Here is a 13,656-nt window from a genome sequence, read left to right as displayed (position 1 = left end):
TCTTAATCGAATTCCACACATCTGTATTCTGTAAGCACTCATTTAATTTACTGCGTTACTCAGAGAAACTGTGCCATAGCCTTCCTGGAAGCCAAGAAAAACTTGTTTATGTCTTGGTTCTGATATTTAAAGCATTATGCATGTCATGTATAAATAAAATGAGGCGTGTTTCACATGATGTCCATTGTGGTATCAAGAAAGTCATAAAATACATTTAAACAGGGAATATGTGTCAGCAGTATAAGTCTTTAATTGGAGCATTTGTTCTGTGAACCATTTTAAATACTAAGAAGGCCAGCACCTTTTTGAATCATATTTGGCACACTTTTATTTCAGCTAGATGAGTCACCTGTTCTTCACCTCAGTTGGTAAAGAATCTAATAGGAACCCCAACCAGAACTAGTGATGTTTCTGTATCAAGTATCTTCTTCTTCTTCTTCTTCTTCTTCTTCTTCTACTTCCCCTTCTTGTTCTTCTTCTTCATTGCTTCAACTCCATTCCCATTTATGGCTATATGTCACATTCTTTGAAGAAGCAATTTACGATGATAGAATTTGTATTTCAGTGTTCATTTTATAATCTTCCATCATTATCTCTTTTTAACACATGTATTTGATCTCTGCACCCCAATTTGTAGCACTCAATGGGAAGGTTATGCTTTTTTTTAATTCATAGAATACATGCTGTGTTGCTATCTGTATGCTTATTCAGACTTTCTTCAGCTCTTGTTTGTCTATAAGGGTTCAGCTTCATTTGCATTTGAATAACTTTCTTGTTGCAGCTAGATGTTAGAAATATCTCCCTACCTTTCTTAACATTTCATTCAACAGCAGTGGCCAATGAATCTATGACAGTCTTGTGATTATTGATCTCTATCATTATTATTCAGTGATTCCAAACAGTTCAGGCATATTTATACAAGTGTGATTACTTATGGGAGGTTTGTTCCAACGACTGCTCAAAACAATTTTTATGATAGGACATTTGCAACAATAAAAAAACAATTTTCGTTCCTGCACCAAAATCAACTGAAATTTCCCGATCGATACATCATGATTAGGAAATTCATGTGCAATATTTTTATGCTTTCTCTGCAACATTCCATGACTTTCATACTTGATGTGTGCAATTATTGGTATCAAATGTATATTTTCAATATGTACTTCATTCAGAAGTTAATCTAATTTTTCTTGCAAGTATTGTGTACTGGTTACTACTGTTACTAACAGACTGTCATTCAAGGACCCCCTGTGCTGCCTCTGCAATTCATTAATATTAGATTTTTTTACATGTAATTACCTTACAGTTAAAGTTATTATCAGCACTGAAGTACTTCTTAATGTAAATGTGTAGACAGATATGACCTATTTGGAGAATTGTCTAACTAAAAGTGTGATAACTGTTTATATACTTACGCAGTGTGTTGTGACTGAGCTGATTAGCTCCTAGAAACTGATAATGTCCATTGGAAGCATCAACCAGATAATGCTTGCATCGATCTGTGTCCTTATAACTGATAGCATAGCCCCATATACGTTCAGACACTCTTACTAAGAATGTTCCCACTGATTGGTCCTGCAAAAGTGCCTCAGCTTCTTGGCGTGTTATGAGTCCTATAGAAATAATTATAAAAATTACATGCTTAAGACATTTTATGCCTCTGTGTATTCATGAATTATTTGTTAAGTAAATCCATTACTGTACAAAAGCTACAATGTCTTTCCAGAATGTAGTAATTTTAAATACTGTTCATTCTACATTGCTATTTGAGAGCTGTTTCAGCACCAGCAGACAATGATGTTTCTTTCAGTTTCAGTAAAAATAAATTTCAAATTAAGTTGTTACATATACAACTAATTAACTACAAAAGGACAGTAAATTATACAACATCTGTCTCAAAACTCACTTACCAAATACAGAAATGGTAAAGCAGGCTATAATTTAGTCACAACTTTTGCAGAACATGTTACTCTATACTGCTATATAAAGAAAAGAAGATGTTACCAACAATCTCAAAAAGTTCTTGACTGATTTACTTCAGATTTTTACACAATAATCTAATAAAAATTCAAATGGACATGAGCTATATATATCTTTAAACAATACTGTACAAGTTTTCTGTTAAAACTGACTGTGAGAGAAAACAGGGTGTGCTGTGAAAATGTGCAGCCTAGTTTTCTTACACTCAGTCAGTTTTAACTACATTAGCAGGACATGTAAGCTATTAGACAGATTGTGCCATTTTGTTTTCTTCCTCTTATTCCATTTTAACAGAAAACAGGAAACTTCTATTTGTGCCTTATTGGATTATGACTGGAATACCATTATGCAATCTCAACCATCCAAAAATTTGTAATTCTACCTATTCACACATTAAAACTATAATAATACTGTCACTGAAGCCAGAACTTAATTTTGGTTGGAACACACTGGAATGGCATTCCAGCACACCCCAGGGAAATTTTTTTGAACAGTTTGGCACGAGAGATTTAAAACGGGTTCTACACACTGAGTAGCTGCTATGATACATGGAAGATGTATTATTGGTTTGTTCATGTTTAAATGTGTTGCTTACTTGTAGTAATGAACAAGAACTTAAATAAATCCAGTTGTAATATAACTCAATGAGTAGAAGACTAATGACATTTGAAGCATTTACTAAACATCTGACTGTATCTCTTGTCATAATGTGTTTTGCTTGTCATCATGGGTTCATCCATGGAAGAGCATTTAGGTGACTTATGCACTTTGTTCACAGTCTTATATACTGTGGGGTTGAAATGCAGCTTGCTCAACTTAAATTTTTTTAGCCATCCATTTCATATTCGGGGTGATGCACTACCCCAGCTTTCAATGGGGATGGATCATATTTTTGATAAGCATGAACTCCTTTGCTTCTCTTAGATGTTGAGGCACACTGCACAGTGGTAGAGTTTCCTATTACAGGCTCCCATATCGCACCTACTGTCACTGCTCATCTTGTTTTGCATCAAATTCTTCACCTTGTCCAGCTTGGTTAGCCGGACAGGTCTCCAGGTAGGGCTTCTGACCCTTTGTGTAACTACATCTTCTGCCACCACCTTTCAGTATTTGATGGTGTTGTTCTCTTAGGTAGGGATGGGCTGTTGACTGGAATTTTGATCCCAAACACCCTATGGGAGGATGTGCCTCAGCTCCTATGTCAGGGATGTTTGGAGGTCTTGCATACCAAGTATTGACCTATGATGGATAATGGTCCACAGTTTGTGTCTCAGGTCTTTCACTGTTTCTGTGCCCATCACAGACTCCTCTAGAGATGATATCTCAACATACTTCTTGGGTTAATAAAGGTTTACACTAATGGGGAATCAGAGCCCAGCTGCGATGCTCCACTGTCACCAACCACACACCCTCCTCCATCTGCACATGCCACCCCACCAATGCCCATCAGTGTGGCCTTCATCTTTATTTGCCCCTGTCTTTGCAGTTTGGGATCAGAGGTTCTGTCTCCATCTACAGTGGATACTTGCCACAGTCCATAGCTTCCAAGGCTGCCGTCTCTGTGTAGCATGCACCAGTGATGGGCTGGTGGCACCACCACAACCAGCTAAGTCCTCAATTAATGGCAAGGGCCATGGATCCTCCACCTCCTCCCGCAATGTCTGTTGCAGCCTCCCAGGGTGTCCTTTCTGTGGGAGTAGACCTGCTCTCCTTATGGATATTGCCACCTCCTCCCTCTTCTCTGGGGCCCAGTCCCCTGGCACCTGTTGTTGGGAATTCCTGTGTTACTTTGCTGCCACCAGTGATCCTGCAGTTGCCGATGCCTTTGGGGCTGTCAATACCAGCTTCTCCGACCAAGCATCTGCACAGTCCTGTCATGTCAGGGGACGAGATGTCAAGATGCTACCAGCTCTCTAGTCACTGGTCCTCTCTTGTGGTACTTCATGGGGGAGAGACCATCGTGTGTACCTATGGCCATGCCACTTCTGCTCCTACTTGCAGGTTCTGCTCCAGAATTTCCTTACACTGCTACCATCTCCTTCAGCATCCACTGCAGAGGCCATGAGTATTTCAACTGATGCCCCAACACCCATAACAGGGAAGGGGTGCTATAACTCTGCACATAATACTTTGATATGCGTTGTGGTACCAGGCCACCAGTGGCCACAGGACTTGCACAAATAGCATGGCATCTTGGAGCCCTCCTCTTTAAAAGCACAGTGCAGGGGGCACTTGTCCTCATATTGTGCTCATACTTATTGTCAGCAACTGCTTTTATCAGTACCCAGATTGTTGCTAGTTTGTGTCTATGTTCTCAGCTGTTGTGCACTTGTGTGTAGAAGAAGAATAAAATTTGGTTCATTGTGGCCATGCTGTTGTTTGTGTCTTACAGTATTATGCACATAGCTTGGAGCAAGAGTGACAAATATGCATGAAGAAGGCAATTCATGATCATTAATTTAATTTAATGCATCATGTACTGTGTGATCACGTACGTTAAGGTCATGAAACCACAGAAAGCTGATAGGAAAATTTATAACCCAAAAATGGAGACTGTAAAAACGAAACAAACACACAAAAAATTACTGTAGTATATGCAATAAATAATGTTACAATGATAAACTGTGAACTAATGTGAGAAGCTCTTGCGCAGAATAATATAATTGTTAACTATATGCAGGTGCATTCACAGGATACAAGAAGATAAATCAGAATAACAATCAGAAGATTAAAGAGCTTGTTTAATTGTACGTACCATGGAACCAAGGAGATATTTGATTAGACGTAGGCTCTAAGCCTGCTCTTCGTGCTATTTCACTAGAGCGGAACCATTCAACCACAGCTTCTTTACTTTCTGGCTTTGCAGTTGTTGTGCTATTAGTTGTGTTGACAGCTGACTGGCCATTTTGACTGAAATTATAAAGATTTGACTCATCATTTGAGAGAAAAATTTTGTGATTCATCATATTCTTAATGTTCCAAGCTGAGTCCAGACAGTAATGCCATAATTTGTGAAGATTTACAACTAAAACAAATCAAGTCATCGTAGCCTAAGGACATATGAATTTATTTTGTAGTTGATAAATAGGCAAAATCTAGAGATTATCTAAGAAAGAAAATCCACCTGCTGCTAGTTTCTACAGAGAGTGTAGTTTTGGTTGAATTGGCCTGAATATCAACATCCATATCCAGTACTGAAGTTCTGCGATGTTCTTCTCGAGCACGCCGTGCTATTTCACGTATCTGCATTTCAGCTTCTTTTGCTTTACGTTCTGAAAAAAAAATAAATCAAATCTGTTACTTAGTTAATCATCAATTTTGTTTTTAGAAGGTGCACATTTTAATTTTTGTCAAAGTTATTGGGAACGCCGTATGTATTATTGGTAGGATAACAAAATTAAAAATGTTGAAGGTTGCAATGAATGCTAATGGCAGTAACCATTCTTTATTTTCACTTTGACCAATCTTGATACATAATATTTGGATCAAGCAAGGTGGAGCAGTGGTTATCACACATGTGAATGACAGTTCATAACCCACGTCCAGCCATCCTGATTTAGGTTTTCCATGATTTCCCTAATTCACTTCAGGCAAATGCTGAGATGGTTCCTTTGCAAGTGGGCAGCTGATTTCCTTTACCATCCTTCCCTAATCTGATGGAACAGTGACCTTGCTGTTTGGTCTCCCCCCCCCCCCCCCCCCCCCCAAATCAGCCAACCAACCAAAGGCAATATTTGGATCAGCAAGCTACAAGACTTTTCTGCTACAATCAACCAAATAAAAGAAAGTGAATGTTATTGTTGTTGTTTGTGATTCCAGGAGATCCTATCTTTCTTCTCTCCAACCTGTGCTTTCTTGAGCTTCATAGCAGACACTGCTCATTAAATGACCAGCATCATCAACTGTGTATCAAAAGACAATTGTATTTTACCAGCCTCAAAGTAAGAAACAAGCACAATTTTGCACTGCAATTTCATTAGTCCATTAAATCAAGGTAACCTTTTTCCTTTTATATGAATTGTTGCAGTCATAGTTAAAAAATAATACATCTTGACTGCTTACTTCTATTTAAAGAAATTACTTAAGTTAACTTATTTGGATAAGTGGTAGTACCTTGCTCCCTCCATAGCTGTTCTTTCTTATGCTCTTCCTCCTCAGCTTCTTTAGCAACTTCTTTTTGTTTACGTTGAATCCGTCTGAATATTTCAGATGTCCTTTCTTCCATCACACGTTTCTCCCAGAGTGCAACACGTTGAGATACCTTCTTTGGCTGAAAAAAGACAAGAAATCTCTTACTTTGGATATAGCTGACGGAATAAATAAAATTGTTGTTTATAGTAACAACATGATTATCAAATGGTTATTCTCACTGAGAAAATCAAGGAGTGACAGATTCATTCAACAAAATTAAGGAAATCTTTGATACAAATAAAATAATTTCTTCTTTCTGCTGACTTTCCTTTCATTTAGTAGGTTATCAGAAGAACTTCTTTAATAGTTAAAATAATTACATTTAGTTCCCACATGCTTTTGTGCAATAAATAACTTATTTTATTATTGAATTGTGCAAAAACTTACAGTGTTGAGAGAGATTTCTTGCAAAGCATCACGTTTATCAGCAAAACTGATCTCTATAGTGCTGTTAATGTTATTCTTCGTATTATTATTAGGAAACTGCTGTTTTATTCTGTCTCTGATTTCATCTACTGAGCAGTATATATCCATTGGATCTGCCTCTTTGCGCTGAAGGGCCTCCATAGCCTGTATCTGTTTCTGATTTAAGTCCAGTAGCTCAGTCAATTCTGCTTCCATTGACTTTCTGCAATCAAAATACACAAACTGTCACTACATTTATCTTAGGTTGATTGACGCATTGTGGATGATTAAAGTTTTTATTTACAGTTATAGTGGTCATGTATGTAGTCAATGTATTACATCTGTCATCACTTTGTACATATTAATTGTGTGATTCATGCCATTTACCTTTCATTTAACATCATTTCATAGTACTTCACTTTTAAAAAAATTAAATAAATGTACATCTTTAATTCCTTTCCACAGCCTGGGAATTCCTCTCACCAAGATCTGTGGCATATGTCTAATGTAATATAAATTACCTCACATGTCTTGTTCCACAGATTTAATCATTAAGCAGAAATGCTATAGGGATAAGGAATGATACAATAACAGTATGGAACGGTTGTTATAAATTGTGCCTGTGTGCTGCACCAACAAAAAACTACATTGCTGGTGGTGATAATTGGATGTACTCTATACCGAATACAACTGAATTCTCATGAGAAATTGGAATGAAGCAGAAAAGTTGTATAAAGTGACTTTCTTCCCTTATTGTATCAAATAACTGCAACCAGAAATAAGAAATAGATCATTTAAGAAATGTTATATGTTTTCTGTTCTTATGATGTAACCTAAATAAAACATTAAACTACTTCATACAACTTAATTAACTTTCATTTGTAAATAAACATCAATATGATAATGTCAACTTTGTTACATAGTGTACAATTATGAAACTTAATGTTAGATTCCCTGTTTCCATTTTACAGTCCCACCCACTGTAAAAATTTACTCCATAAACCCATCTGCTGTTCTCACAAGTTTTGCATGCAGAATAGTCTTAATAAAACTAAATGTTAAGTACAAGTGAAATCAAGGAGGCATTTAACCCAAGGGACTGAGAGTCTGTTTCCTATTAATTTCAGCCTGAATGTAGAGGTTGTCCAAAACCCTTAGGTCGGCACAATGGAGATGATGACCAATGGTCATAAATGAAGCTTTCAAGCTACATAAGGTCTTTGGTGAGAAATACATGAGAGGTATGCATTTATAAACTGCTTGTTTTTTATAATAAATACATGCCTGCTACATAAACACAGAATGTAATATATTGAAAAACAATATAGAATCTTGTATTGTGTTCACAGCAAAATTTGTAACTGTTAACAGTTCACGGTTAATATAGCAACAACTAACAGGCCCTTATTGCTGCCACCCAATTTGAATAGTGCACCATTCAAGCAAGATGTATTGCCACAGTTTTATGATCTGTGACAGGGCATGTTTTCAACATGACAGTGCATCTCCCAACTTTAATATTAATCCCATGAGCACTTGAGCAACAGATACTGGTGCCCACCTTGTTTGATTTTAAGGGCTGATAGTGATCCACAATCAGTAAGATCACTGGATCTCACTTCTGTGAATTTTTTACCTAGGGGAAAATTGTTTATGTCTGAAACCTCAGTAGAAACTAAAGAGAAACATGTTGGTAGTCCTAGATCTCTGTCTCATTGTACTACTGCTAATTGGAACATTTGAGAATCTGCAACAAAATTTTATGCGCTCTTGTGACATAACCATTTGTACTGGTTGCCAATGCTTTGAAGAGTTAGTATGAGCTTAAGTTGTTATATAGTGTAAGCTGTTTATATCAGTACATCACAAAATACTCAAGTTTAGTATCCTTTAAATACCACAAGTTCTGGCTTGTTAGGTACAGTAGAGCATTGATGAAACACAAAAAATCAGTTGTTGGCTTGGTACAGAATCAGTAAACTAGTTGCTGTTGAAATGAATGTAGATGGTCCTTCACATACCTGAGCTGTTCAGCTTCTTTTTCAGCTTGTTGCCTTGCCTTTTCCCTTGCTTCACGCTCAAGGATCTCTTCTATTGATGGGTCATCTGGATGCTCCCCCATAACCCACACCCAGGGCTCCCCATCTGATCCCAGCAGAAAATCAACCTTCTTCTTGTTTGGTTCTGAAAAAATGACGAAAAACTATTATGCACAAGCTGCACAGAGAGTTTATTACTAAATGTGATATAAACTTATCTGCACAAGTTATTGGCATCATGTGACCAAAATGAATTGACTAATTATTTACAACAGTATTTGAATTTGCATCACTGAAAGCTATTTAACCTTAGCCTGACCAGCAGGCTGATGTCCAGCTAGGAAGCTCTAAACTTGCTGGGAATATTGTTATTAGAAAAGTGTGCATTAATGCCTTGAATTAATTCCAGTCATTATTATGTGAATGGTATGTCTGACATTCATTTCTACAAAATCTATTAAAACATTTTCTAGCTGCTTATTACAAGTAGGTACCTTTCATTTTACTAGATGGAACAGTTAGGAACACCAAAATCTGCTAGTGGTACATATACTTAAGGATAAAAGACAAAGTTCTCAGTAAATATCCATTCAAAAAGCTTTTAATGGCTGCAGTAAAATGTAGTTCCTCACTGCTGGGGAAATATTTAATTGGTTTCATCATTCTCATATAGTAGTGGTAATGGTAAATTATTCATCCAGAGACAATATACATTGCATGGCAAAATTGGTTTTCAGTGAGACCTTGCCTCTAGCAGCAGAATTCTTTGTGGCACAAGAGCAGTGAGCCATGGGGGAATTGTCATACATCCTATAACAAGTACAGGACCACATATCCAAGCTCCTCCCTTCATCTGGTTCACTAATGGGAACAGCAACATGTTCCTGGACAAGGAACTTTATCCATGTTCACATGTCATGCTGAGGATGGACGCAGTTCAACCACCATTGCACCTGCCTTATTCAAGGTCATACAAAATATTGCTGAGTGGGGAGCATTCAATACAAATAGATGTCAATGACAAATGGCAGACGATATCAATGGACAGAGTGAAAACAGTGCACATACTGGTGGCAGGTGCAGGGATCACAAACAGTAGGAATAGACTCTGTTGCCCTATAGAGACAGAAGGAAGAAGACCCAGAGCATGGACATAACACACCAATTTCAACAGGTCAAACATCTCCTGGAGAGAAGACTCCAGTATCAAAGTGGTCTTTTTGAGTGGGTCGGTAGATCAGTCACCAGTACCTGTATATCCCCAGAGCTTCACTCTTCTGTGTGTGTGGGGTGGGGCTATGTGAGAATCACCACTGTGAGAGGGTAAAGTGCATGGTACATTGTGAAGTGATCTGCTATGGAGAGAACAGAGCTGACACCTCAGTCACTCTTTGGTTATATAAATTTTCTTGTTTTTATAGTTGCAAAGTTTTTAAAATTGCTTTGTTGAAGGCTGATAAAATAAAAGTTACTGATGTGTTCTAGCTTGTACATGTCATTTGATTAAATATTATTGAACCAAGATCATTATAACACAATACTAATTACATGTAACGCAAAGCAAGCAGTACTTAACTTGTCAGTGAGATAGATGTAGTCTTACCAGCCCCACAAATTCCTCTCCATCACCAACCTCTTCTTTTCAGAGTAGCACTTGCACACTACTTCTTCAGTTATTTGCTGGATGTGTCTCTATCTTCCCTTGCAGTTTATATCACCTATAGCTCTCTCTGGTACTATTGAGGCTATTCCCTGAGTCCTTAACATTTGTCCTACCATCTTGTACCTTCTTCTTGTCACCATTTTCCTATATTCCTTTCTTCACTGATTCTGCGGAGTACCTCCACATTCCTTATCTTATCAGTCCACCTAATTTTCATAATTCATCTGTAGCACCACATCTCAAATGCTTCTATTCTCTTCTGTTCCAGTTTTCCTGCTATCCATGATAAACTACCATACAATGCTGCATTCCAAATGCACATGCTCAGAATTTTTTTTCTCAGATGAAGGTCAATGTTTGATACCAGTAGACTCCTCTTGGCAAGGAACACCCTCTTTGCCTGTGTTAGTCTGCTTATTACATCCTTGGTTACTTCAGCCACTGTGTGTTATTTTGCTTCCAAGTCAGAAGAAGAATTCCTTAACTATGTCTACTTCATGACCACTAGTTTTGTTGTTAAGTTGCTCACTGTTCTCATTTCTGCTGTTTCTCATTACTTTCATGTTTCTCCAGTTTATTCTAAGTTCATATTCGGTACTTATAGACTATTAATTCAATGCAACAGATCATGCAGCTCTTCTTTGCTTTCACTGATGATAGCAAATGTCATCAGCAAATCTTGTCATTGATACCCTGTCATCTAGAATTTTAATCTCACTCTTGAATTTTTCTTTTATTTCTGTCATTGCATACATTGAACACTAGGAGTGAAAGACCGCACTCCTGCCTTACACCTTTTTAATTTGAACACTTCATTCCCGGTCTTCCAGTATTATTGTTCCCTCTTAGTTCTTGCACATATTACGCATCACCCATCTTTTCCTATGTGTCGCTTCTATTTGTCTCAGAATTTCGAACTTCTTGCACCATTTCAAACTGACGAAAGCTTTCTCTATGTCGCCAAATCGTGTGAGCGTATCTTGGTTTTTCTTCAGCCTTGCTTCCATTATCAAGCACAAAATCGGAATTGCCTATATCGTGCCTTTACCTTTCCTAAAGCCATTTCCACTCTCCCGTATTTTATTATTGTCAGCAGCTTGGATGCATGAGATGCTAACCTGATTTTGCGATAATTTTTACTCCTATCTGCCTTAGCAATCTTTGAAATTGTGCGGATGATGTTTTTTTCCGAAAGTCTGATGGTACGGTATGTCGCCAAACATTCTACACATCAACTAGAATACTGGTAGTCGTTTTGCTATCATCCCCCATCCAATGATTTTAGAAATTCCAATGGAGTGTTATCTATCCTTTCTGCTTCATTTGATCTCAGGTCTTCCAGAGCCCTACTAAATTCTGATTGATACTGGATCACGTGTGTCTTCCTTATCGACTTCTTCTATCAACATACGAGACAAGTCCTGTCCCATCATGGAGGCCTTCGGTCTACTCTTTCTGCTTAGCCGCGTTTCCCTCTCAGTTTAACCATGGAATTCCCTTGTACTCTTAGCGTTACCACCCTTGATTTTAATTTCACCGAAGGTTGTTTAGACTTTTCTGAATGGTGAGTCAGTCCTTCCAACCTCTATTTCATTTCCCATCTCTTCATATATTTCCTGCGGCCATTTCGCCTTGGCTGCCCTGCACTTCCTACTTCTTTCATTCCGAAATGATTTCTCTTGTTATCCTAGATTTATTTGGAGTTACTTTCCTTGTGCATATGTCTGTCTGAACATCTGTGACAGTACAGTATTCTGTAATATTCCTCATCGCAGTATCCCCATCGTTAGCGAACTTCAAATGCTTCTCACCATTCCTCAGTATTTCAGTATCCCACTTCCTTCCGCGCTGATTCTGCCGTAGCCCACGATTCTCTAGAACTTCAGTGTATTCTTCATCATTACTAAACTGTGGTCTGAGTCTATATCTGCCCCTGTGTACGCCTTACAATCCAGTATCTGATTTCGGAGCCTCTGTCTGATCATGACGTAATCCAGTTGGAATCTTCCCATGTCTCCGTGTCTTTTGTAAGTATACCTTCTTCTCTTCTGATTCTTAACATAGTATTCATTACTAAAATCTGAAATTTATTACAGAACTCTATTAGTCTTTCTCCTCTATAATTCTTACTGCCTAGAACAGGGGTCTCCAAAATGTGGCGTGCGGGCCGCATCCGACAGACGAAAGGATTTAATCCTGCCCGCGCCTGCGTGAAGGATTTTTTGAAGTAGCGCGCGATTCTTCCTGCTCCTTTAATCCTAGGAGAGACATCTAGCAGCACTGCCTTCACTTTTTCATAAGTAATAGAAATGTCACCAGGAGCCTGCAACTGACGGCGACTTCCTTGCTGTTTTTTTGAATTGTTAAATCAAGTTTCCTTTCTTTTTAATCCGCGTCCAGTATGTCTACCGTCAATTTCATTCGATGTTATGGACTCAGACGACGACATTTCATGTCTTTCCTAGAATAGGTAGCATATTATTCGAGTGATCTCACATACCTCATGGTAACGACGTAGTTAAATTTTGATATACACTACTGGCCGATAAAATTGCTACAACACGAAAATGACGTGCTACAGATGCGAAATTTAACCGAAAGGAAGAAGATGCTGTGATATGCAAATGATTAGCTTTTCAGAGCATTCACACAAGGTTGGCGTCGGTGGCGACATTTACAACGTGCTCACACGAGGAAAGTTTCCAACCGATTTCTCATACACAAACAGCAGTTGACCGGTTTTGCCTGGTGAACCGTTGTTGTGACGCCTCTTGTAAGGAGGAGAAATGCGTACCATCACGTTTCCGCCTTTGATAAAGGTCGGATTGTAGCCTATCGCGATTGCGGTTTATCGTATCGCGACATTGTTGCTCGCGTTGGTCGAGATCCAATGACTGTTAGTAGAATATGGAATCGGTGGGTTTGCCGGCCGCGGTGGTCTCGCTGTTCTAGGCGCGCATTCCGGAACCGTGCGACTGCTACGGTCGCAGGTTCGAATCCTGCCTCGGGCATGGATGTGTGTGATGTCCTTAGGTTAGTTAGGTTTAAGTAGGGGACTAAAGACCACAGCGGTTGAGTCCCATAGTGCTCAGAGCCATTTGAACCATTTTTTTTTTTTTTTTTTTGAATCGGTGGGTTCAGGAGGGGTAATACGAAACACCGTGCTGGATCCCAACGGCCTCGTATCACTAGCAGTCGAGATGACAGGCATCTTATCCGCATGGATGTAACGGATCGTGCAGCCACGTCTAGATCCCTCAGTCAACAGATGGGGACGTTTGCAAGACAACAACCATCTGCACGAACAGTTCGACGTCGTTTGCAGCAGCACGGACTATTAGCTCGGAGACCATGGCTGCAGTTACCCTTGACGCTGCA

General features: G+C 38.6%; 1 protein-coding gene across 4 annotated transcripts in view; it reads right to left on the bottom strand.

The window, feature by feature from the left end:
- Positions 1-13,656, bottom strand: part of LOC126323356 (SH2 domain-containing protein 4B-like) — a 575,575-nt gene that overhangs the window by 5,608 nt on the left and 556,311 nt on the right. For all 4 annotated transcript variants that reach the window (XM_049994677.1, XM_049994676.1, XM_049994675.1 and 1 more), the window contains 6 exons: positions 8,598-8,760; positions 6,559-6,799; positions 6,094-6,250; positions 5,105-5,252; positions 4,736-4,890; positions 1,416-1,613 (listed from right to left, as the gene is read on the bottom strand). In XM_049994677.1, coding sequence (XP_049850634.1) covers positions 1,416-1,613; positions 4,736-4,890; positions 5,105-5,252; positions 6,094-6,250; positions 6,559-6,799; positions 8,598-8,760 — 1,062 coding nt within the window. The remainder of the gene's footprint in view (positions 1-1,415; positions 1,614-4,735; positions 4,891-5,104; positions 5,253-6,093; positions 6,251-6,558; positions 6,800-8,597; positions 8,761-13,656) is intronic.

Source organism: Schistocerca gregaria, chromosome 2 (genome assembly GCF_023897955.1).
Source record: "Schistocerca gregaria isolate iqSchGreg1 chromosome 2, iqSchGreg1.2, whole genome shotgun sequence".
NCBI lineage: Eukaryota > Metazoa > Arthropoda > Insecta > Orthoptera > Acrididae > Schistocerca > Schistocerca gregaria.
This window is presented reverse-complemented; position numbering and strand designations above follow the sequence as displayed.